The 27,537-nt window shown below is 37.3% G+C and overlaps 1 protein-coding gene across 1 annotated transcript in view; it reads left to right on the top strand.

The window, feature by feature from the left end:
* The window catches only part of BBOX1 (gamma-butyrobetaine hydroxylase 1), an 89,598-nt gene that overhangs the window by 7,985 nt on the left and 54,076 nt on the right, over positions 1–27,537 (top strand). The window contains exons 2-3 of the mRNA XM_053561411.1: positions 5,829–6,082; positions 7,368–7,482. Of these exons, the coding sequence (XP_053417386.1) occupies positions 5,864–6,082; positions 7,368–7,482 (334 nt within the window). The 5' untranslated portion in view covers positions 5,829–5,863. The remainder of the gene's footprint in view (positions 1–5,828; positions 6,083–7,367; positions 7,483–27,537) is intronic.

Genomic DNA, 27,537 nt, shown 5'->3' with positions numbered 1-27,537 from the left:
CTTCATGATCAGAACACTTAAGAAAATTGGTATAGCAGGGACATTCCTTTTTTTTTTTTTTGTAGAGACAGAGTTTCACTTTACCACCCTCGGTATAGTGCCATGATGTCACAGGACTCACAGTAACCTCCAGCTCTTGGGCTTTCCTGAGTCTCCTGTCTCAGCCTCCCGAGCAGCTGGGACTACAGGTGCCTGCCACAATGCCCAGCTATTTTTTGGTTACAGTTCAGCCGGGGCTGGGTTTGAACCCGCCAACCTCGGTATATGGGGCCGGGACATTTCTTAAACTAGTAGAGGCTATCTACAGCAAACCCATAGCCAATAATGTATTGAATGGAGTCAAACTGAAATCATTTCCACTTAGATCAGGAACCAGGCAAGGTTGCCCATTGTCTCCATTGCTCTTTAACATTGTAATGGAAGTTTTAGCCATTGCAATTAGAGAAGAAAAGGCGATCAAGGGTATCCACACAGGGTCAGAAGAGATCAAACTTTCACTCTTCGCACATGATATGATCGTATATCTGGAAAACACTAGGGATTCTACTACAAAACTTTTAGAAGTGATCAAGGAATATAGCAATGTCTCAGGCTACAAAATCGAGATCCATAAATCTGTAGCCTTTATATATACAAACAATAACCAAGCCGAAAAAACAGTCAAGGACTCTATTCCTTTCACAGTAGTGCCAAAGAAGATGAACTATTTGGGAGTATACCTAACAAAGGACGTGAAAGATCTCTACAAAGAGAACTATGAAACTTTAAGAAAAGAAATAGCTGAAGATGTTAACAAATGGAAAAACATACCATGTTCATGGCTGGGAAGAATCAATATTGTTAAAATGTCTATACTACCCAAAGCAATATATAATTTTAATGCAATTCCTATTAAAGCTCCATTGTCATATTTTAAAGATCTTGAAAAAATAATGAAAAAATAATAACTTTGTATTATATGGAATCAGAAAAAAACTCAAATAGCCAAAACATTACTCAGCAATAAAAACACAGCAGGAAGAATCTTGCTACCAGACCTGAGACTGTACTATAAATTGATAGTGATCAAAACAGCATGGTATTGGCACAAAAACAGAGAAGTAGATGTCTGGAACAGAATAGAGAACCAAGAGATGAATCCAGCTACTTACTGTTATTTGATCTTTGACAAGCCAATTAAAAACATTCAGTGGGGAAAAGATTTCCTATTTAACAAATGGTGCTGGGTGAACTGGCCAGCAACCTGTAGAAGATTGAAACTGGACACACACCTTTCACCATTAACTAAGATAGACTCTCACTGAATCAAAGATTTAAACTTAAGACATGAAACTATAAAAATACTTGAAGAAAGTGCAGGAAAAACTCTTGAAGGAATCGGCCTGGGTGAATATTTTATGAGGAGGACTCCCCAGGCAAATTGAAGTGGTATCAAAAATACACTATTGGGACCTGATCAAACTAAAAATCTCTGAACAGCCAAGAACATAGTAAGTAAAGCAAGCAGACAGCCCTCAGAATGGGAGAAAATATTTGCAGGTTATACCTCTGATAAAGGTCTAATAACCAGAATCCACAGAGAACTCAAACATATTAGCAAGAAAAGAACACATGATCCCATCTCAGGGTGGGCAAGGGACTTGAAGAGAAACTTCTCTAAAGAAGACAGATGCAGGATCTACAAACACATGAAAAAAAGCTCATCATTCTTAATCATCAGAGAAATGCAAATCAAAACTACTTTGAGATATCACCTAACCCCAATAAGAGTAGCCCACATAAGAAAATCCCAAAACCAGAGATGTTGGTGTGGATGTGGAGAAAGGGGCACACTTCTACACTGCTGGTAGGAATGCACAGTAATATGTTCCTTCTGGAAGGATGTTTGGAGAATACGTAGAGACCTAAAAATAGACCTGCCATTCAATCCTATAATTCCTTTACTAGGTTTATACCCAGAAGACCAAAAATCAATATAACAAAGACATCTGTACCAGAATATTTATTGCATCCCAATTCATAATTGCTAAGTCATGGAAGAAGCCCAAGTGCCCATCGACCCACTAATGGACTAGCAAATTGTGGTACATGTATACCATGGAATATTATGCAGCCTTAAAGAAAGATGGAGACTTTACCTCTTTCATGTTTACATGGATGGAGCTGGAACATATTCTTCTTAGCATAGTATCTCAGAAATGGAAGAAAAAGTATCCAATGTACTCAGCCCTACTATGAAGCTAAACTATAGCTTTCACATGAAGGCTATAATCCAACTATAACACAAGACTATGAGGAAAGGGCCAAGGATGGGGAAGGGAGGGGGGAGATTAGGGTGGAGGGAGGGTAATGGGTGGGGCCACACCTACGGTGCATCTTAGAATGGGTACAGGCGAAACTTACTAAAGGCAGAATACAAATGTCTACGTACAATAACTAAGAAAATGCCATGAAGGCTACGTTGAACAGTTTGATGAGAATATTTCAGATTATATATGAAACCAGCACGTTGTACCCCTTGATTGCACTAATGTACACAGCTATGATTTAACAATAAAAAAAGAAAAAGAAAGAAAGAAATAAAAATATGTCTAGTAGTTTTATAGTTTGAGGTCTTTTGTTTAAATCTTTACTCCACTTTGAGTTGATTTTTGTACACAGTGTGAGATAGTAGTTTCATTCTTCTTCATATAGATATCTAGTAAAAACACTATTTGTTGAAAAGATTATTTTCTCCATATGTATTCTTAACATGTTTGTCAAAGATTAATCAACTTTAAATGTGTGGATTTATTTCTGGGATAACTATTCCATTCCATTGGTTTGTATTGTTTTTAATACAGTCCCATGCTGTTTTGATTACCATAGTTTTGAAGTATATTTTGAGATCAGGTAATGTGATGCATCCAACTTTGTTTTTCTTTTTCAAGATTGCTATGGCAATTCAGGGTTTTTGTGGTCTCATATAAATTTGGCAGTGTTTTTACTAATTCCCTAAAAAACATCATTGCACTGAATCTGTAGCTAACTCTGGGCAGTATGGATATTTTAACAATACTAATTCTTCCAACCCAGGAACATGGGGTATTTTTCTTTTTTTTTTGTGGGTTTTTTTTTGGCCGGGGCTGGGTTTGAACCCACCACCTCCGGCATATGGGACCAGCGCCCTACTCCTTGAGTCACAGGCGCCGCCCGACATGGGGTATTTTTCTAATTATTGTGTCTTCCTCAATTCCTTTTATTGTTGTCTTATAGTTTTCAATGTATATATCTTTTGCTTCTTTGGTTAAATTTAGTCCTAAGTATTTTTAATGGTATTATAAGAGATTGTTTCCTTGATACCTTTTTCAGGATGTTAATTGGTGTTATATAGAAATTCTGAAAATACATGTATGTTGATTTTGTATCCTGAAACATTACTAAATTAGTTATTTATCAGTTCTGAATATTTTTCTGGAATCTTTAGTTTTTTCTGTACATAAGATCATGTCATCAGCAATGACAGATAATTATTTACTTCTTTCTTTCAGATTTGGATGCCTTTTGTTTCTTTTTTTTTTTTCTTTGCCTAATTGCTCTGCCTACGACTCCAGTACTTTGTTGATTGGAAGTGGTGAGAGTGAACATCTTTGTCTCCTTCCTGATCTTAGAAGAGATTTCAACTTTTCATAATTGAGTATAATGTTATTGTGGGCTTGTCATATATGCCATTTATTATTCTAAAGTACATTCCTTTTATAACTATTTGTTGAGAGTTGTTACCATGAAAGAATGTTGAATTTTATCAAATGTTCATTCTGCATCTATTGAGATGATCATCTAATGTTTATCCTACCACCAACTCATGTGATTTGTTACATTTATTGCCTGTGTGTATCAAGCCACCTTTGCATTCCTGGAATAAATTCCATTCTATCATACTGTGTGACCCTTTCATTGCACTGCTGAATTCATTTTGCTGCTATTTTGTTGAAATTTTTGCCTCTTTGTTCATCAGGAATATTGGCCTGTAATTTCCTACTCTTCAAATGTCCTAATCTGGCCTTGGTTTAAGAGTAATGCTGGACTCCTAAAATGAGTTGGGAAGTATTTCCTCTTCTTCACTTTTCTGGGAAACTTTGAGAAGAACTTGCATTTATTCTTCTTTAAATGTTTGACAGAATTCACCAGCAAAGCCAGAAGACCCTAAAACTTTCATAGTTTGGAGGGTTCTGGTTACTGATTATTCTCCTTACTTGTTACTCTTCCATTCAGCTTTTCTATTCTTCATGATTCAGTCTAGGTAGGTTATTATGTTTCTATGAATTTATGAATTTCTTCTAGGTTATTCCATTTTTGGCATATTGTTTTTCATAGTATTCTTTTATAATCCTCTGTATTTATGTGATATCAATTATAATGACTCCTCTTTCATTTATTACTTGAGTCTTCTCTGTTTTTCTTAGTTTAGCTAATGATTTGTCAATTTTAAGACTTTTTAAGAAAAAAGTTTGAGTTTCATTGTTTTGTCTGCATTTCACTTCTTTCTTCTCTAGTCTTTATAATTTATTTCCTCCTGCTAATTTAGAGTTTAGTGTATTCTTCTTTTTTCTAATTCCTTGAGGTACAAGCAAGTTCATTTACTTAAAATATTTTTGTTCTCATATAGGCATTTATCACTGTGGATTTCCTTTTAGCATTATTTTTGGGGCATCCCTTAAGTTTGGTATTTGTGCCTAGTACAGTGCCTACTAAATATAAGGGATTTTATAAAAGGTATTTTATAAACAGTCTGTGTGGGTGCATGTGTGTGTGTGTATGTGTGCCTACCTCCCCTTCATTTCAAGGCAATAAAGTCTTGTTTCCATTGTCACATGTCACTTTCTATTAATGATGAGTTGATCATTACATGGAAGAAGTTAAGTTCTTTTTCTTTCATATAAACTCTACATTTCATCCATCTGAGTTTAGAGTCCTAGAAAATAGTATGTGAAGATTGGCATGATTTCTGAAGGCCAAATAATATGTCATTATGAAATCGGGATGGACACAGGTGCTAAGTTAAAAATATCACAGTGCTTATTTTTCACTAACTTTTCTTTCCTATAAATATTGCAGGTCCTCAAAGTTGGTTAATTTTTTAATAAAAAATAAATCATTTATTCCCAAGTAATATGAAAGTAACTAAAAATACTCCATATGGGCTCAGAATAAACTAACTAAAATTTGTTGAAGTATATTAAAGCAGAAAATCTCAGAGGACAAACCAAACAAGTTCTTTGCAGAGCTTAGGACCTTTATACATCATTGAGAAAACATACTCTGTAAGTAGAAAATTAAAGATAGAACAGAAATAGCACAATGTTCTGAATTACAATGCCCCTTAAAATAAATAAATCGTATTAACATTCCATTAGTACCATAGAAGCTTTTTTTCCAAAAGCCATATGCAATTGGGCATCAGTTAAAATAACACAGATATGATTGTTACACTTTCAATTTCTGGAACATTTTTTCCCTTCAAAAATTCCAGAACTTTTATGCAAACAGAAAAGTGCTCTTGTCACTGGTTTTGAACTTATTACCTCAAATTTCTGTGTTAAAAGAAATCCTTTTCATCTGGATCCTGACACAACACTTTTATTTACTTTTAGTCACTATGTTTCTGTTTACAGCATATCAAAAACGCTTACCAGAACAAAGGTTCCAGTGTTGATACGTCAAACCACAGACTCTGACAGCTGAACAAATAGCAGGGGCTAAAGTCCACTTGAAATATTCACACTCCTGCAGGTCAGGTTTGGGGCTGCTCTGCCTGAGATTCCTTTAACATTGGCTTGTCATTGCAGGTAGCTGACCAGATTTACTCTTGAAGACTGCAGACATGCATTGTGCCATCCAAAAGGCAGAAGCACTGGATGGGGCTCATTTGATGCAGATCCTCTGGCATGATGGTGCAGAATCTCTCTACCCAGCCGTGTGGCTGAGAGACAACTGCCAGTGCTCCAACTGCTACCTGGATTCCGCAAAAGCAAGGAAACTTCTCATTGAAGCTCTTGATGTGAACATTGGTATTAAAGGCTTGACGTTTGACAGGAAAAAGGTACTCATCTTAAATTATCTCTCTCTCTTGCCCAAGTTAAATAAAAGAGCTACTCTACAATAATTTAAATAACTTTTTATTTGGTCATATCTATAACCATGTATGGAGTCATGTTTGCACAGTGCTTACAGCAAATTATGCACACTCAGTCAATGGAAGTTTCTCCTATTGTTAGAAGTGTTATCATTATTACTAATACTTCTATTTTTAATCATTATTTTTTCAGTGAATGTAGCAGCTTTGAAGACACAAACTATTTCTTCAATAAGAGCAATACTCCCGGGCTTTAGTTTACTCATCTTTAGAACAGGAATAACAAACAGAACTTGCTTATAAAAATGTGATGATTCACTGAGATAAGATGGGTAAAAAATGCTTAACATAGTGCCTGACCTACAGTGAGCACTTAAAATGCAATATTAAAAATATTTGTCCATCGGGCGGCGCCTGTGGCTCAAGGAGTAGGGCGCCGGTCCCATATGCCAGAGGTGGTAGGTTCAAACCTAGCCCCGGCCAAAAAAAAAAAAAAAGAATCAAAAAAAAAAAAAAATATTTGTCCATCAAATTAATAGGTAAATGGACAAGGTTTGCTCTGATATTCTCAAAAACACAGCCCTCAACACCACAAACTAGATGTGGCCACCACGCCTGTTTCTCTCTTCCAAAGTTACCAGGATTCTTATTATCCTTTTGTCCACATCTCAAATGGAGGACTTGCTCCCAGGTTTCACTGATTGTTATAAATATGACCTTAGAAATGTTATTTTGTTTTACATTCCTCACCTTAAAATGGATAATAATAATAATAGTAGCACCTTCTCATGAAAGTTGTTGTGAAGACTAGGTGTTATGTCTACAATGCTTTTTATATAGTAAGTACTCAAAATGGTATTATTTTCATTATTGCTATCATTGTTTTCATTATCATCATTACTATTTCTAATATTCTTGGCAGGATTCTTAGTTGAAATATAGCTGAGGTCATCACAGAAAGTTTGGGGACCACAGATTTAGAAGACATAGGACAAGAACTTAAGACCTAATCAGACTCTATTTCTTGCATGGTACTTAGGGGCATCAAAGTTCATATGTATCCCTTTGGCTTGTAGTTTTTTCTTGTTTTCCAAAACATTAAATTTACTATATGGGTTTTAAAAAAGGAATCTAAGAATAAATGGGTTCCCCGATTATTTTAAATAACATTCAGAAATAGCAATAGTAGAGAATTGAAGTACATAGAAGCATAACATGCACACAGCTGATTTTTTTCTTCCTGTGTTACAAGGTGTATATCACATGGCCTGATGAGCATTACAGTGAATTCCAAGCTGATTGGCTGAAGAAAAGATGCTTTTCCCACCAGGCCAGAACAAAGCTCCAAAGAGAATTGTTTTTGCCAGGTAACCCTGCCAAAGTCTTCAATGTCTTTAAAAGCCCTTATAAGGCGGATCTTACAGTAAGAATTTGCTCAGCAGAAAATTCTAACTTTTATGCTTTGGTTAAAATATTATTATAATTTATGTGGTACGTTTAAAGTTTTGCCAACAAAGATCATTTGATAAGCAATTCTAGACATTCTACAGAAGAAGAAACAAAATAAGTGCAGTAAACGTATGCTCTTGTCATTTAAAGCTAAATCTGGCACAGCACAGCACAGATACCCCATAAAAACTCACTGCAAAGAGGCAAGATGAACTAGATGTGGGCTGGCCCTTTTTAACTGTTTTGTCTAAGGCCGGAGCAACACAAATCAAAGCAGAAGAAATTCCTAAGCTCACGTCCACCAACGTAATGATGATACCAACAAAGCTGTGAAATGGTATGCACAGCCTTGAGTGTGCACATTAGTGTATGAGAGTACGTGTGTCTGTGGACAGGCAAGTGTACACACAAGTGCATGCAGACACATTTGACTGAGAAGAGCAATTTATGTAGGTCTCAAGGGCATCTGTGACCAGAAAAAAATGTTACAAATAGCTACAAAGGATAGATTCACTGGAAAGACAGGACTTTATTGCTGAGCTAAGAAACAAAAATAAAATAAATATTTAAGAAAGGTAGAAAAAAAGTATTTAATGTAACTTTTAGGAGATAACAACATACTTGAAGCAGAGTCGCTGGTGAGGGGTGAAAGGTGTTTAATCTTCACTTTCTAACTATTTTGAAGATTTGTTACATGAGATTATGTAGGTCAAAGGCAAACTGAACATTGTGATGATTCTTATGTATTTATTAGAACCTTGACTTCTACAAACACACTGACAAGGCAAGTTTCCCTGAGCTTTCTTTTCTACTGTGAACTAGGCATAGTAAACTACAGTCCTATTGAACCATCTAAACAGTCTTGCTGAATTTTGTAATACTTCTGAGAATTCTGGTTCCTATACCAAGATAGAGTTTTTGCCTTCTTTCCTTTGAAATTGAAATTCTCAAACATGTGTGGTAACTTTCCATGGCTTTAAATGCTGGACTTACAATAGTTCACCAGGTATGATGATGTTACTGATGAATCATCTTGAACGGAAAAGCTTTACCATTTCCTGCGGTTATCAATGATAGGGTATAACATGGTCCCCTTCCTCTTCAAGCATAAACCACTCTCGTAAAGAATTAGGTTCCTCAGTTCCCTTCTCACCATTCTGACAACTGACAAGGTTTTGTCCTAATGCTTTCTGTCTTATCCACCAATCCATTTTCCCCTTGGTCTAACTTGTTGAATCCACATGAGTATCCAAGGAAAGATGGTTTTCCTGCCTTCCTCCAAGGAGTGCTTTGCTAGATTCTTCAAGAAGTCTCCAGTTACATAACTTAGTAGCAATGGTCTGGGCCAAATAGCAGTGTCATGAATGTACTATTTTTTTTTTTATTTATTTTAGATTTCTTCTGGTACTCAAAATATTTTTCTTTAACTCTGACCTGATTTTGCAATCCTGTTGGATTTTACTTTCATTTCCTTCAAGTTCTTCTTTTGATTCCTTTAGAAATAAAATCCCACTTTTTATTATTACAGCTTAAGCTTTTATGCATTGTAAAAGGGTCTGGCCACCCCCCTCCATTAATATTTCTTGATGAGCACAGTCTCATAGTTAACAGTTCTCAGGACTATCAGGCAGTAGCAAAGTGGAAATGATACAATGTTCAGTTAAGTAGTGGAAAAAACTAGTCACGATGACAGGCTAGGATGGTGAATAATATACAAGGAGCACGGGCTGCTACTTAGACACTGGAAAATATTTTCATCATTTAAAACAAGATCAAATTTTTAAAACTCATTCTCAAGCTGTGCAGTTGGTGAATAAAAGAAGAAATTAACAGGCCATTTTTGGAATGTTGGTTCTATGGCTTTTTGCCTGAAGAATTTGATACCTTATTTCACTGCCATTGCATATTTTCAAATGCTTATGCTACACAGCAGGTAAACAAACTCAGTGGGACTTGTGAGAGGATTATGTTTTTTAATCCCAGTGGCAATGTTTCCTCTTCTGCGAGCACAATCCATGGAGTGAGGGTTATAGGCTGTTTAAAATCTGGAGTCAAGATGCAGAGTAGTTTTCCTTGATGTTCTTCTGGCACTCGCTGTTGAACTCAAAAATGAAAATACAAATGTTCACCGTCCAAAAATACTTTTGTCATGGGACAATCACAGCTGAAAGGAAGACATGGATAATAATCATTCCTTCATAAATTTCTACCCAGTTGCACATACATTGGGTACTTCTTTTGTGCCAAAAATTCCATAAGGAAATAGCAAGATAAAAAAAGACACAGATTCTTTCCTTGAAGGTTTATCAAGCCCAGAAGAGAGCAATAGCCAGGAAAGCAAATACATATAACACATGACTTTAAGGGCATTAGAACCACACAGAGAAGGTTTATGATGACATAGATGGAGGAAATTGAAGAGATGAGGGAATGATCCTCAGGAATGAGGTAATGCTTGAGCTGGGTTTTGAAGAATAAATCAGTATGTCAGGCAAAGATAGAAAGTAAAGGCATTCTCAAGATTACTGAAGGATAAAACAGGATGCATTTAAGAAACTGAAATTAGCTTAATATTGGCAAAGTTAAAATTGTTAGGCAACAAATAAAAGATAAGGGACCAAACCAGAAAGTGGCTTATGTGCACTACTCGGTGCTGGACTTGTAGGCAAGGCAGAGTTTTCCCAACATGAACTCAGGGAATCCAATTCCATTCATTTCTCTAGGCTGGCTCTCTTCCTACAGAGCCAGAGAAATGAGTTTTAAGATCATAATAAATTTAAGGAGATGATTGCCCTAATTAATTTTTCAGTCTACATTTTAGAGTTGTGTATTTTTGATTTTGATCAAATGAGTGTAATTTTTTCAAAGCCTATAAATGTGTGAACATAGTCTATACGTCATTTTTCCCTTCCTACAGTGTTTCCTCCACCAGGGTGCCCCTTTGGCTTGGTTTTACTATTTTAAATTGTACTATTTTAAATTTACTATTTTTAATTGTAAACTTTATGACCACCCTGTAGTTAACTTATAGAAGAGAGTGAAGTGATCACTCATAGAAGACCTTGGTCCAGGCGGTGTTAGTTGGATGGACCAGCCTGGAGAGTGACTGGGAGCAGGGTGACCACAGCATGAGAGCCAAAGAGTCTCAGGGGATGTGGGGGGAGAATCTGTATTCACTAGAACATATGCTGACCTTTGGATAAGATGTTGCTCATCCTGTCCCCTACCCTCTACCAAGGGAGAACCTGATCATTGAAGTCTGGCAGGCCTATGTTTCCAAACAGCTGAATGAAAACCAAGAACTTTAATAGAATATTAAAAACATGAATATTTTATACGTACTAATTGTATTTTACCTTCCATGTAAAATTTTGAATTAATTACATATTCATTTTGTGATTAACTCAGAGATACAAAATTCTGAATATATAATTGGCAGAACTGAAATGAAAAAAATTGCTATATACTATGATTCTACATATATAAATATATATGTGTGTGTTCTTTTTATTAATACTTAACATCAGAACAAATAAATGCTTGCTTTAACTCTTTGAACTGATACTGAAATAGTTTTATGTTAATCGCTGACTTTAATAATATTCATTTTTGAAAACTGAAATTTTAAAAGTTGTGATTAGAAGAAAATCTTTCTTCCGTGGAGATAGTCTGCTTAGTTTTCACAGCAGCCCAGGGACTGAGTGTACCGTACAGTTGAAAGAGAACATTTCCCCACAATTCCCTATGCCTCTCTTATAGCAGAATCAGTCTTTGCTACCTACTGAATCAGAATACAACATTTTAGCCTATAATTATAACCCCTCCCTTGTTTCAAAAGGGGCATTCCTCAAGAGAATGTAAAAACTGTCAAGTAACTATCAAGACCCTCTAAAATCTATTTGCTTTGCACATGGCAAGAAAAATTAGTAAGCTCCCTCCTTTTTTGCAGAGTACCATGTGTTTACAATGAAGATTTTATGATAGTACAAAGAACAAAGTTGGTTTAGTGAAGAGACCATTTTGACAGAGTCTTGTCAAAAAGCAAAAACCACATATTTTTAAATTAGCAAGTAGCACATACAATAAATACCCCTTGCCCATGTGATATTTTACCCTTATCTCTAAGCCTTGGCCCATCCATTCTTGAATACTGAGAGGTGAAAGTCTGTCATGCAAGTTAGCAGTGGATAAGGGCATTTGAAGTATTGTTTAGTAATTATAAAAATAGCAAAAGAACTGGGAGGTTGTTTTTTGTTTTGTTTCTTATTTTTTTCATGGTGCTTTAGAATGTCCCAACAGTAGTAAGGATGCCAAGTCAGAATGGCTTCCAAATAGTCCTATCAACACAGCAGCCCCAGAGTAATCAATCAAGCCTCATGTCATTTACCCCAGTGTCTTCCCTTTCAAGGCAGACTTAATAAAGCTTCCTTCCCTGAGATCACCCAGACTTGTGTTCTGATGTGCAGACTTGAGAATAGCCTACAGACTTCACAGGTTTTTCAACAGAAGCAATATTCTATTCTGGTATGCCTGTCATATGTGAAGTGGACCTATTAACTTTCAAAGAAATACCTTTGGGATTTTGATGAAATTAATACAGCAATGTCACATGCATGTAAGTTTATAAATGTGTACTTTGCTCCATTTTTTCTGTTGTGCCATATTGATGTCTTTCAATGTACCATTTTCTGAACTTCATGTAACCTAGTATTCCTACTTCATTTCTGCATTGCACTTAGGAAAGTACGCATCATATCTAAAGGGTCTAATGCGTCTAGACGGGATAGGGATGCCCTTGTTCTGACAGTATACCCAAGATGGGAGACTGAAAACCTGGGATGCAGCTGCAATGCCCTGTGCTTTTAGCAGACGCCACTATACTGGAGGTTGTTTTCACAGCCCTATCCCAAGCTTTGGTTTTCACTTGTAAACTCTGTGTAAGCTCTTCTTCCTCTTTCAACTCCACCCATACTTGTAGCTAGAAAACACATAAGTGCATGCTCAGAGATAAATATTTAAAATAAGTCTGTTTTACAACAGGATACATTATAGACAATTTTTAGAATCTGTTCACTGCATCTATTACTTTTTTAAATGCTTAGGTAAGAGATATAGTAATTATATCCTTTTTGAAAAATCATTTGCTTTAGCAACTTCACAAGACAATGTTAGTGCTAGGCAGAAGCTTAAAACCTGGCATCCTATAATATTTAAAAGCCTTGGAAAAGTTTAAAGATATTTTTGAGAACCCCAAAAAAATTTAATTCAAAAATTATTATAGTTTACTCCTTTTTCATATTTTTTCAGTATAGTTGATATAACAAGATTTAAGGGAAATATTCTAACTTTCTAACTCTTGGAAAAATAATTTTCTATAGTTCTACTGAAGTATATATATATATATATATATATTTTTTTTTTTTTTTTCAAACAGGGTAAAAGTAGAGTGGGTTTTCTTTAAAGCATGATGAGCTTCCAGGGTGGCGCCTGTGGCTCAAGGAGTAGGGCGCCGGTCCCATATGCCGGAGGTGGCGGGTTCAAACCTAGCCCCGGCCAAAAACCACAAGAAAAAAAAAAAGCATGATGAGCTTCCATTTTTTACAAGCAAGGCTTACTTTTGTTTTCTGCAGCCAAGGAATGAGTTTTATAACATTGGCATTTGGACTATAAATTTAGAATCTATAAATTTAGAAAATTTCCAAAGTGTTGCAGTTTTTAAAAGTAAAGCTGGATTACTATATACCCTGGTTTCACATTTACCAAACCTATTCATAAAATAAATTTAGCCTTGCGTTTTTGCTAGTTGCCTACACATTAGGAGATTCACCAGTTAATTTAAAAAAAGGAAGACAACTGATTCAAAAGCAGAACTAGATTTATAAAATTTTAGTTTTGGACTTGTGGTTAGCTTCATCATATTTAATTTTTTTTTTTTAAACTCTAGACCCAAACTTTCAAATGTGCCCAGGACCACTAGCTGTAGGTTCTCCACGAAGGGGAAAAAAAAAATGGATCTTAAAAAAATGTTAACATTATTATTCAAATCTATTGATTTTCCTAATTTCTGCTATGCAAACTAATTAAATGTTTAAATTCTATTCCATTCAATGAATTCTCTCACCTTACTGTTTTGGGTTTTTTTCTCAAAATTCTATATTTTTCTCAATCTGTAACTTTGTTCTTAATCCAGAATGCAGGACAGCAGTGAAAGTAAGAATACTCTGAGCCAGAGGCCTTGCTAGGGCTGTGACCTTGAGCAACTTACTTAACCTTTCTATGCCCCCAAATCTTCCTCTGGAGAATACAGATAATAATAGTATCTACCTGCCTTCTTGAGTAGTGCAATGTTGGGTGCAGTGCAGCACAATCCCTATGAACTCACGTTTTCTTCTTGTGTTTTCCTTGATAGTGGTTGTAAATAACTATAGACAGCATCCCTGAGAGTTTTAATGGCCATCTTGAACAGTACATATATTTTTTTCTTTAATGCAGAGTTCTGTGATCAAAATTCCTTCTTCTTTGACTCTCCTTGGCTTTCACATTCCCATGCATATTGCCTGTTTGCACAGAGAACACTGATATGCTTATGGGGAGGTTACTGAGTAAAGATTTAATACAATGTCCATCTTACCAACAATTTAGCCTTTTCTCATCTCATATCTGGAGTATGGAAATAACATGGCCTTTGTTCACACCCAGCTTGCACAACTAACTCTGCAGGGTAACCCCCTGATGCCCACAATCATCTCTCTTTCCCCTGGCGCTGGGGGCTCATGGCCTGCAGGGTAAAAGTCTTCACTGGGGCTTTCTAATCATCTCACAATCTAATACCCCCTCCATAAGCATCTGGACTCTTATTTTTTCCCAAGCTTTGCCTGCTTCCTGGATCATGAACTCCACCCTTTCTGTCTGGTTAAACTTTACCTACCCATCCTAAAAGGTCTACTCACATCCAGTGAAGCTCATTTCTGATAATTCTGCCCTATGTTTATATTTATAGTACCATTATAATATCTTATGCTTGGAAAATTATCATCTATATTCATAAGACTATCTCAAAGATTAATAATTTTGCCATTTAAAAAAATAAAAACTTTAGCCATCCAAACAGTGTTTTGATCATTGGCCAAAATTTACCTAGCTGGCAGATGGTTTCACTTAAATATGATTAAAGAAGGCTGTGAAAAGATTGTTTAATTATATAGAAATGTTTGTTGAAGCTGGAATAACCAGGAAACTTAAGAGAAAGTGGCTGTGTTATCTATTAATTAGCTAAGGATAGCATTAGGTGAAAAATACCATAAATTATCAGCTGTATTATGTGCCACCTATGTGGCACAGATGTGCTAGATGCTTGGGAAAGAAAAAAGAAAATTTCTAAATGCAATGTAAGTATCCTCCTATCACTATATAAAAGCAGATCATTTTAATAAGGAAAATAAGGAATAAATCTAAAGAAAAACATCTAAAGAAAGAAATCTAAAGAAATTGATGTGCTCATACGAAAAGGATGCACAGTCTCTGTAAGTCTTAACTTCAGTAGGGCATAATCAGAATTTCTAGCCCAGAATAAACTTATCAACATACAGTAGAACCTCCAGAGATGGCCATCTCCTTATGTTTACCTCCTCCTAACATTGACTTAATCTTCATAAACTAGACATGTACAAGGTCTGACAATTAAGTTTGCAAATTTGCCACTGTGCACTTAAGTTGGTAGCATTATACAAACAACTCGGTAGGGTTTCATAACATTGGTATACCAGAGTCTCATAGCTGTGTTTATGTCAACACGTGGTAGTGCCTTGCTGAGGGGTGTTTGTTATTGTTCTTACGTGTTTTCACATGCCATTGCAAGAAAAATCAGAGCTTAAATTAGAGCAATGAACAAACATTAAATTTCTTCTTAAATTGGCAAGAATGGAAGTGAAATCAGAGACATGTTAGTCCTACCTCATGGGGATAATTCCATGAAGAAAATAGCTGTGTACAAATGGAGTAAATGATTTTTTTAAGGGAGAGAAAACTGTACTGGTGAAGAAGTCAGGATGGCCAGTAGTGAGCAGAACTGATAAAAAAAAATGTGGCAAAAATGTGTTGAGTTGTATGTCAAAATCATCAGCTGACTGTGAGAAGCATAGCAGACCCTGTAAACATTAATAGAGAAATAGTAAAATTTTAACTGTTTGGCCTGAGAAAGGTGTGCACAAAAATGGTTCCAAAGGAGCTCACTGATGAATGCCGTCTGTAAGAGAGTTTTTAGCCAGTAAACAAATAACTGTATTGGAACACCCACCCTACTCACCTGGTCTGGCTCCAAATGACATTTTTCTTCACCCAAAGATAAAAGAAATTGAAAAGAAGATAGGTTGATGACATTCAGAACATCAAGGGTGATACAATGGCAGCTTTCATAGCTATTCTAGAAAAGAGTGCCAAAAAGGATAGTCTATGTACTGGTGCTGGTGCTGATGCATAGCTTCCCCAGGGGAGAACTTTGAAGGTGACAATAGTGATATTCAGCGGTGAAGTATGAATGAGTTTGTGAACTTAATTGTCAGAGCTCATACCTGTCACTGCAACAGGCCTAGTTCCTTACATTGACCACCTGTATATGTTGACCAGTTTGTTACAGTCCTTTGAGTGGCCAACTTACAATGACCAATGATGAAGGGAATTAATTAAGTGATTCACCTGGAATAATGAGGAAAACCAGAGACATGGTGAGCCCTCTGCTCAGAGCAGATGGTCTAAGATAATTCTGCTCCATTAAGAGCCTTCCCCATCTCAGCTAATGCCAACTCCCGCTCTCCAGCAGCATCTCATCCTGGTCTCATCTCTCTCTCTCATGCCACCCATCCAATTTATTGAAAAGATATATTACTTCTATCATGAAAATAATCCAGAATCCAACCATGTCTAACTGCCTTCCACTATTAGCCTGTCTAAACCACCTGTATTGTATGTCCTTCTTCTTCCTATGTCTTTTATCCTACTCCCAAACTACGCTTCCTTCTTCACAATTTTTTAACGCATTGCCATATGGTAGTAACTGAGCTCAGGGGTTAATACTTATTGTCTTATTTAACACTAGGAATAACTCCACTTAGGCAGCAATAGTACTACAACCATTTTATACATGAGAAAATGAAATTGATAGAAATTAATAATAACTAATCTAAACTCAAGGAGACAAGAAGAAGAGCCAAGATTTGACTAAAGGACACGCATCGATTAAATACTTCCTATTGTCCTCCTCTTATATGTGCTCACAGCACTTTTGTGGCTTCTCTTTCTGTCACTTCAATTACTGCCCTGTATGGTTATTATCTGTATATTGACTCTCTTTTCCACGGGACAGTCAAAATTCAAAGAAATAACTAACATTAGTAGCAGATGCCATTTATTGAGCATCTATCATGCCCTGTGCATTTATTCACTCATTCCTCAATGATTGTCTGATACATATTAGGCACTGAACTAGACGCTCAGGATTCAGTGGTGAACAAAATAGAGAAAGACCCTGCCCCTTAGCAGTTTACATTTTAGTAGAGAAAGAGACCCATAAGTTTACAAATATATGTATAATACATCACGTCCAATAAGGACACAGTCATAGGCAGGTTGGTGGATGTGGTGGTCAGAGCGTGTGAAAATTCTCTTATGAGTTCTTCTATTTTTTCACTAACATAAGAAGCAAATTTCCATGATTTAGCAATTATGAATAGGGCTGCAATAAACATTCTGGTACAAATATCTTTGTTATGATGTGATTTTTGGTCTTCTGGGTATATACCTAGTAGAGGAATTATAGGATTGAATGGCAGATCTATTTTTAGATCTCTAAGTGTTATCCATATATCTTTCCAAAAGGAATGTATTAATTTGCATTCCCACCAGCAGTGTAAAAGTGTTCCCTTTTCTCTGTGGTATATGTACACCATGGAATATTATGCAGCCTTAAAGAAAGATGGAGACTTTACCTCTTTCATGTTTACATGGATGGAGCTGAAACATATTCTTCTTAGTAAAGTATCTCAAGAATGGAAGAAAAACTATCCAATGTACTCAGCCCTACTATGAAACTAATTTATGGCTTTCACATGAAAGCTATAACCCAGTTACAACTTAAGAATAGGGGGAAGGGGAAAAGGGAGGGGAGGGAGAGGGGAGGTGGGCAGAGGGAGGGCGATTGGTGGGATTACACCTGCGGTGCATCTTACAAGGGTATATGTGAAACTTAGTAAATGTGGAATGTAAATGTCTTAGCACAATAACTAAGAAAATGCCAGGAAGGCTATGTTAACCAGTGTGATGAAAATGTGTCAAACAGTCTATGAAACTAGTGTATGGTGCCCCATGATCACATTAATGTACACAGCTATGATTTAATAAAAATAAATAAATAAAAATTAAAAAAAAAAGAAGAAGCAAAGTTGACAGCTAAGCATTAAATATGAGGAGGAAGTGGATAGAGGTTGAGGGTGGAGAATGTGGGTATCTGTAAACTAGGTAAGCATCAATATCATTAACTGGAGATTAATGGCCACACAATAAAATCAGTGTGTTTTGTTCCAGCCATGTTCAGCTGCTTTGGTTCGAGTGAAGGTTTAACCAGGCATCAGGCATATGTTAAGCTCCCTGGAGATGTTATCTCATTTAAATTTCACCCTGTAGGTTTCTTTCATTCTGTATCTTTCAGATAAAAAAGTTTATCTTAGAGAATTTCTCGTACACAGCTATGATTTAATAAAAAAAAAAAAAAGAGAGAGAGAATTTCTCACTTTCTGAAGGGCAGGCACAAGGGAAGTATCAGAATTAGGATTTGAATCCAGATCTATCATCTTCAAATCTTTAAGTTATTAGCTTTGACACTATGTCCATACCAGGCAGGTCCTTTGTCCTCATCTCTATGGGGCTAGATGAACTAGCTTAGGAAATGAAGTGTATGAGTCCAGGAGACAAAGATTTGGCTAACAAGCAATTCTAATGTGTTCTTGTAGACTGAAAAGTTAGTTTGAGACAACAGAGTTGAGACTGCCAAAAAAGACTAATTAGATATGGGCTGCATTAATAAAAGTGTAGTAGCAAGTCCACTGTGCAGGCATAGGCCAGACCATACCTGCAATAATATTATGCCTGATTCAAGATTCCAGCATTGTCATGGGGCATCAGCAAACTTGAACATATCATCCAAAGGAGGGTGTGAAGGGTTTGGCACCCAGAAATCATGAAGAAATGTGGGAGAAGAAAGAGGCTACTTACTCTCGGAAAGAAATACTGTTCTTAGCACAGTAGCTGTCTTTACGCACATCTTCAAGACTGCCATAATCTATCATTCTGGGGCACAGAATTAGGGGCTAAATACAGGGGGATGTCCACTCTGCGGCCCATGGGCTGAATACTATTTTTGTGAGGACTTTTTTTGTTTATCTGTGGTGTCAGCTATCACAAAAAGTATGCATGGAATTTTTTTTTTGCTTATCAGCTCTCATTGCTGTTTGTGTATTTAACATGTGGCGCAACAATTCTTATTCTTCCAATGTGTGGCAGAGAAAAAAACATGTTGAACACCCCTGGTCTAAAAGAAAGGTCACCAAGGTAAACTGTGGCTCAGCATGAGGAAGGAGCTATGACAATTGGAGCTGTTTGAAGCCAGCTGCTCCATGGGTATGTGTGTGTTGTGTCATTGAAAAGGATCAAGAAAGTGTTCTATAACTTTTTATGGATGTCATAGAGAAAGATGTCAAGAAACAGCAAGGTTAGAAGGCAAGACTGAATTATCTGTTTGGCCCTACCCTCTTTAAGGAAGTCTAGGAAAAATAGATAATACTCTCTCTCCCTGACATCTTTCAGTGCTTGTTTTCTTTCACCATACAGCTCTTTTTCTCAAAGTCCTCAGTCAAAATCGGTGGGAATCCCAGTACTGACACGTGCTAGCTGTGTGCTGTTGGACAAATTATCTACATTTCTTTGCCTGTCTCGTCATCTATAAAATGGGAACAATCACAGAGCATCTCTTACAGGGTGGTTATGAGGGTCACATGAATTAACTATAGACTGCTCAGAAGTATGCTTGGAATTGTAAGTGCTCAGTAAATGTTAGCTGTCACTATTTATTTATTTATTTATTTATATGCTTCCATTTAGTGTTTTGTCACTGTTTTATGTGTCATTCTTTTTTTTTTATTATTGTTGGGGATTCATTGAGGGTACAAGAAACCAGGTTACGCTGATTGCATTTGTTAGGTAAAGTCCCTCTTATACTTGTGTCTTGCCCCCAAAAGGTGTGTCACTCACTGAGACCCCTACTCCCCCCCTCCTTTCCTCTCTCTGCTCTTCCTTCTCCCCCCCTCCCTCCTTCCCACTCTCCACCCCCCTCCTTTTTTCTGTCTCTCTCTGCTCTCCCCTTCCCTCATTCCATACTCAGTCATTAATTGTCCTCATATCAAAACTGAGTACATAGGATTCATGTTTCTCCCTTCTTGTGATGTTTTACTAAGAATAACGTGCTCCACTTCCATCCAGATTAATGCAAAAGATATAAAGTCTCCATCTTTTTAATGGCTGAGTAGTATTCCATGGTGTACGTATACCACAGCTTGTTAATCCATTCCTGGGTTGGTGGGCATTTAGACTGTTTCCACATTTTAGCAATTATAAATTGACCTATTATAAACAGTCTAGTGCAAGTTTCCTTTTGGTAAAAGGATTTTTTTCCTTCTGGGTAGATGCCCAGTAATGGGATTGCAGGATCAAATGGGAGGTCTAGCTTTAGTGCTTTGAGGGTTCTCCATACTTCCTTCCAGAAAGGTTGTACTAGTTTGCAGTCCCACCAGCAGTGTAAAAGTGTTCCCTTCGCTCCACATCCATGCCAGCATCTGCAGTTTTGAGATTTTGTGATGTGGGCCATGCTCACTGGGGTTACATAATATCTGAGGTTGGTTTTGATTTGCATTTCTCTAATAATTATGGACAATGAGCAATTTTTCATATGTTTGTTAGCCATTCCTCTGTCTTCTTTAGAGAAGGTTCTATTCATCTCTCTTACCCATTGATAATATGGGATTGTTGAATTAATTTGACTTCTCTATAGATTCTAGTTATCAAGCTTTTGTCTGATTCAAAATATGCAAATATCTTTTCCCATTGTGTAGGTTGTCTATTTGCTTTGGTTGTTGTCTCCTTAGCTGTACAGAAGCTTTTCAGTTAATTAAGTCCCACTCGTTTATTTTTGTTGTTGTTACAATTGTCACGAAGTCTTCTTCATAAAGTCTTTTCCCAGGCCAATATTTTCCAGTGTTTTTCCTATGCTTTCTTTGAGGAATTTTTCCCCCCATCGGTAGAGTCACACAGCTCACAGCAACCTCCAGCTCTTGGGCTTAGGCAATTCTCTTGCCTCTGCCTCCCGAGTAGCTGGGACCACAGGCACTCGCTATATTTTTGTTGCAGTTTGGCTGGGGCTGGGTTCGAACCCACCACCCTTGGTATATGAGGCTGGCGCCCTACCCACTGAGCCACAGGCACCACCCTCTTTGAGGATTTTTATCATTTGTCCTTTATCCATCTTGAATCAATTTTTGTGAGTGGAGAAAGGTGTGGGTCCAGTCAGTTCTCCCAGCACCATTTATTTAACAAGGATTCTTTCCCCAAGTGTATGTTCTTGTTTGGTTTATTGAATATTAGGTGGCTGTAGAATCTTAGTTTCATTTCCTGGTTTTCTATTCAATTCCAAATGTCTATGTCTCTATTTTTGTGCCAGTATCATGCTGTCTTGACCACTATGGCTTTGTAGTACAGCCTAAAGTCTGGTATGCTGATGCCCCTGGCTTTATTTTTATTACTAAGAACTGCCTTAGCTATACGGGTTTTTTTCCAGTTCCATACAAAATGAAGAATTATTTTTCCCAAGTCTTGAAAGTACGATGTTGGTATTTTAATAGGGATGGCATTGAATCCATAGATTGCTTTGGAAAGTAACAGTGTTGATTCTTCCTAGCCATGAGCATGGTATGTTCTTCCATTTGTTAATACCCTCTGCTATTTCTTTTCTTAGAGTTTCATAATTTTCTTTATAGATGTCCTTCATCTCTTTCGTTAGGCATATTCCTAGGTATTTAATTTTCTTTGGAGCTATGGTAAAAAGGAGTTGTGTCCTTAATTAGCCTCTCATCTTGGCTGTTATTGGCGTATACAAAGGCTACTGACTTGTGAACATTGATTTTATATCCTGAGACATTACTGTATTTTTTGATGATTTCCAGGAGTCTTGTGGTTGAGTCTTTGGAGTTCTCTAAGTATAAGATTATATCATTAGCAAAGAGGGAGAGTTTGACCTCCTCTGCTCCCATTTGGATGCCCTTTACTTCCTTCTCTTAATTCTTGATTTCTCCAGCCAGATGGTCAATTTTGTCATAGGGCTGAGCATATGGAATATGCTGGATACTTAATAGTCCTTCACAAAAATATGCTCCCTCCTTTCAAGCCACTTAAAGTTGTTTAGAAGCCTCATTTATATACATTGTCTGGGAGGCTTTCAAAATTTGGCTGGTTATCACCTAGAGTAGTGATTTTCCAACCAGTGTGCCACCGCACGCTGAGAGGATATTCAGTGTGCCTTGAGAGGCCCTTCAGTGTGCCACAAACATTTTAAAAGACCATTAATTAAGACATTTTTGAAAGAAGTTCAAAGCACAATAAGTGTATTCTTTTTTTATTCTTTTCTTTTATCAACATAATTTGAGTGTGTGACGGAAGTTTAACTACAGGTTCAAGTGTGCTATGAGATAAAAATGGTTGTAAAACACTGACCTAGGGCAAATATTTTATGGATTTCTTAATCTTTTGAAATGCTAAGTTGTGTTCAGACACAATCCCATTTTTGGTGGGTCACTTCTAGTCTCTAGTTGTCATTAATATATAGGAAAATATTTGTTTAGAATACAGAACATATTAGTTTTCTGAAAACGTTTTATGTGACAGCCCTGAACTACACACCAGGGTGGAGGGGAGAAAGGGAAAGAGTGAGTTTGGAGAGAAAATAAAGAAAAATGACATGATCCCCAGCTCACAAGCAGCTTACAGTGCAGTGGAGGAGAAGAAATCCTGCCGGAGCAGCCTCCTTTTTCACCTCATCTGTTTTACAGCTCCCTCTTGTCCCAGTTCTAGCTTCAGTGACTTTGAGTTCCTCAAGCAAGAAGAGCCCCCATCTCTCCACTGTCCCTCCAGCACCTTTCCTCCTGTCCTTTGCATGCCTGCCTTCCTTCATCTCTCAGGATTTGGCGTAAATAGCTTGTCTTCAGCATAGCTGCTCTCAACCACCATATCTAAGTAAATCTCCCACCTGACTCCCCACAGCTGTTTATCATTGTTATATACCCCCTTGGGAACCCTCAGGGCACTTGCCAGCATTTTCCTCTTATGTAGTTATCTCTCTGCTTCCTTGTTTAGGCACCCTTTTCCCCCAACAAGGGAAGCCATCATACCTGTCTTTATTCATGAATGTTGAATGTGATCTCTTTCCCCTAGCAAGGTTTTCCACAAATAGGCATCAAGTAAGTGAACTACTTCAACAAAATGTGGCAAACACTGGGAATGAGATGCTGAGGGTACCCAGAGAAATCAGATCCAGGGGATTCAAGAAGGAGGGCATTGCAGAGGCTGTCAGTGCCTACCATAGCCCCTCTGCGTTTGCCCCATATGTGCCAGCAGCTTCTCCTGTCTGCCTGAGGAAGCATCCTTGGCAGGCACAAAGGGGAGCCCAAAATGACCCAGGACCAGGCGCCCAGGGGAGCAGCCCTCAACCGACCAGGAAGGGCGGGGAGGCATGCACATCTCAGCCTGTATGCACCCCGGGGAAACACCTCTGAGGGATACTCACAGTGTTCCTATGAAGTCTGGTGGTGCAGAGCCCCCACTGCCAAAAGCAAGAATGCGTTCATCACAACACCTTCCAGGGGACTTCTTCCCTGTCTTACTGCCCCATTTCACATGAGGGCTTCCAGGAGCTCTTTAATATGTTTGCTGCATTCAAATCTTATCTCAAGGCCAGCTTCTGAAAGATCTCAATGAAAGAGACAATAAATGACAAGAATCTTTAAAGATACGTGGATTTCAATGGACAAGAAATAAAGAGTTAAAAAAAAAAAGAAAGAAAGAAAGAAAAGGAAAAAAGGGAATAAAAAAATCAAAATAAGACAGGACAGGATCCCCATAGAGCAAAATAAGAAAATTAAGTAAAACCCTATTTCTACTCAGCTGCCTTTTTCTACTAAGGGTCATATTTTGGTTTGGGTAGGGCCCCAGAAGGTATTTACAGAAAATGACCGTAAGAGAGCAGCTGATCCCCTACGCATTAGATAAGCTGTTTCAGGGCCAGCAGTTCCACTCAGGGCAGGTGGACTGAAAGTCCTAAGTTCTTGAAATAACACATTGCAACCCAGCAGGCTGCACTCATGAATCTGTAACCAAAGAGCTTCTTTGTGTCTTTTCCTTTTTGAAATACAACTCAGGATCCAGGAATGTGATGCTTAACCCTGAGAAGGAAACCTTGTACAAATGGCTCCTTGAAAGCCAGCATGTAGCCCGCTCATAAATTTTATGGTGTGTGAAGCACATGTCCAAAGAAGTATTTATTAGGAAGGCCATAAGTTAAATTAGGAATGGTTCATACCTTAAATATTCCATCACTTCTCATACTGTTTATGTATCCAGACCCAAGTGTGAAATTTCAGTTTGTATTTAGTGTATTCTCCTTACAAATCCTTTACTACAGTTGAATGTGTTTTGTTTTGAATGGTTCTGTTTTACAGTTGGGGAAAAATGAGAGAATGATTTAAAATTACTCTTTGCATGTTAAAGCGTCTGTGCAGACATCACAGAATGATTTTCCTGTGGACTTAATGCAGTGTAATATTAGCCCAGGCAAACTTTTTTCATTGCACTTTACCTTACCACTCTGTGCAGATCCTGTGTTTTTACAAATGGAAGGTTTATAGCAACCTTAAAGGAAGTCTATTGGTGCCATTTTTCCAACACCACACGCTATCTCTGTGTCACATTTTGGTAATGCTCTCAATATTTCAAACTTTTCCATCACCATTATGTTATTGTGATCTGTGATCTGTTATAGTGATCTTTGATGTTACTATTGCATTGTTTGAGACCACAAAACATACACATATATGACAGCAAACTTAATCAGTAAATATTTGCGTGCTGACTGTTCAACCTACTGGACATTTCTTGATCTCTCTCTCTCTCCTAGGGCCTCCCTAATCCTAAGGCCAGTGAATAACTCTGTAGTGGCTTTTAAGTGTTCAAGCAAAAAGAATAGTCTTTCACTTTAAATCAAAAGCTAAAAATGATTAAGCTTAGTGAAGAAAGCATATCAAAAGCTGAGATAGGCCAAAAGCTAGGCCTCTTGCACCAGTTAGCCAAGATGTGAAAGCAAAGGAAACGTTTTTGAAGGAAATTAAAAGTCCTACTCCAGGAAACACACAAATAATAAAAAAAGCAAAACAGCCTTATTGCTAATATGGAAAAAGTTTGAGTAGTCTGGACAGAAGATCAAACAAGCCACTGTAACTCCATAAGCCAAAGCCTAATCCAGAGCAAGGCCCTGACTTTCTTTACTTCTGTGAAGGCTGAGAGAGGTGAGGTAACAGCAGAAACAAAAAAGCTGACGTAAGCAGAGGTCGGTTCAGAAAGCTTTTGTTATCTCTGTAATGCAAAAGTGCAAAGTGAAGCAGCAAGCGCTGATGGAGAAACTTCAGGAAATTATCTAGAGGATCTAACTAAGATGATTGAGGAAGGTGGCTACATTAAACAATAGATTTTCAACATAGACAGACAGCCTTATATGGGCAGCGCCTGTGGCTCAAGGAGTAGGGTGCCGGCCCCATATGTTGAGGGTGGCGGGTTTAAACCCAGACCCAGGCCAAAAAACTGCAAAAAAAAAAAAAAAGCCTTATATTAGAAGAAGATGCCATCTAGGATTTTCATGACTAAAAAGAAGTCAAACCTGGCTTCAGAAACTAGCATGACTCTCTTGTAGAGAGTAATGCAGGTAGCAACTTTAAGTTAAAGTAAATTCTCACCATTCTGTCAATATAACTTGTCACTTAAGAATTATGCTAAAATAGTCCGCTTATGCTCTGTAAATGGAAGAACAAATCGTGCACAACAGCACATTCATTTAAAGCATGGTTTGCTGAGTATTTTAAGCCCACTGTTGAAACCTATTGCTTAGAAAAAAAGTTGGGTTTTTCAGGTATTATTGCTCATCGACAATGCATTTGGTCACCCAAGAGCTCTAAAGAAAGTGAATAAGGAGTTAAAGTTTTTCTAATGCCTATTAATACAACATTCATTCTCAGCCCGGAGAACCAGGAGTAATTTTGAATTTCAAGTCTTTTTGTTTAAGAAATATTGTACAGTTTATGAAACTATAGCTTTTACAGCTAGTGATTCCTCTGTTGAATCTGTGCAAAGTAAATTGAAAACCTTATGGAAAAGACTCACTATTCCACATGCCCTCAATTTTGATATGAGGACAATTAATGACAATTAAGATTATGGAGGGGGGAAGCAGAAAGAGGGAAGGAGGGAGGGGGGTGGGGCCTTGGTGTGTGTCACACTTTATGGGGGCAAGACATGATTGCAAGAGGGACTTTACCTAACAATCAGTGTAACCTGGTTTATTGTACCCTCAATGAATCTCCAACAATAAAAAAAAAAAAAATGGTGAAGACGGTAAAAAAAAAAAAGAATGTTAATAACTTATGGGAGGGGGCAAAATATCAACGTTAATGGGAGTTCAGAAGAAGTTGACTTTCATGGATGACTTTAAAAGTTCAAGACTTAAGTGGAGAAAGTAAGTGCAGATGTAGTGGAAATAGCAAGAAAACAGGAATTAGAAATAGAGCCTGAAGATGTGTCTGAATTGCCACAATCTCAATCAAAAAAAGTTCTTTTTTTCTTTTTGAGACAGAGTCCCACTCCATGCTCTGGATAGAGTGCTATGGCATCATTATAGTTCATAGCAACCTTAAACTCTTGAAATCAGGTGATCTTCTTGCCTCAGTCTCCCAAGTAACTGGGACTATAGGCACCTGCTACAATAGGCACCTGGCTAGTTTTTCTATGTTAGGTAGAGATGGAGTCTCACTCTTGCTGAGGCTGGTCTCAAACTCCTGAGTTCAAGCAATCTACCTGCCTCTGCCTCCCAGAGTGCGAGGATTACAGGCATGAGCCACCATGCCCAGCCTCCGTCAAACTTTACCAGATGAGGATTTGCTTCTTGTGGATAAAGAAAGTGGTTTCTTTTTTTTTTTTTTTTTAATTAAATCATAGCTGTGTACATTAATGCAATCATGGGGTACAATGTGCTGGTTTTATATACAATTTGAAATATTTTCATCAAACTGGTTAACATAGCCTTCACAGCATTTTCTTAGAAGAAAGTGGTTTCTTGAGATGAAATTACTGATGATGAAAATTCCATGGACATTACTGAAATTACAACAAAGGTTTAGAATATTACACAAACTTAGTTGGTAAAGCAGTGGTTGAGTTGACTCTAATTTTGAAAGAAGTTCTACTGTGGGTAAAATGCTATCAAACATCATCGCATTGTACAGAAAAATCTTTCATGAAAGGAAGAGTTAATCAATGTGGCAAATGTGACCGATACCTAATTTTAAGAAACTGCCACAGCCACCCCCAACCTTCAGCAACCACCGCCTTGGTGAGTCAGCAACAGTCACCATCAAGCCAAGATCCTCTACCAAGAAAAAGATTACTAGCTGCTGAAGGCTCAGATGATCGTTAGCATTTTTTAGCAATAAAGCATTTTTTAAATATATATTGTTTTATTACATATAATGCTCTTAATAGACTGAAATATAGTATAAACATAACTTTTATATATATTGGGAAACAAAAAGAATTGTGGTGTTCACTTTATTTTGGTG

The sequence above is a fragment of the Nycticebus coucang genome, chromosome 14 (assembly GCF_027406575.1).
Source record: "Nycticebus coucang isolate mNycCou1 chromosome 14, mNycCou1.pri, whole genome shotgun sequence".
NCBI classification, from domain to species: Eukaryota; Metazoa; Chordata; class Mammalia; order Primates; family Lorisidae; genus Nycticebus; species Nycticebus coucang.
Note: the sequence above shows the minus strand (reverse complement) of the source record. Positions and strands in the feature narration are given on the sequence as shown.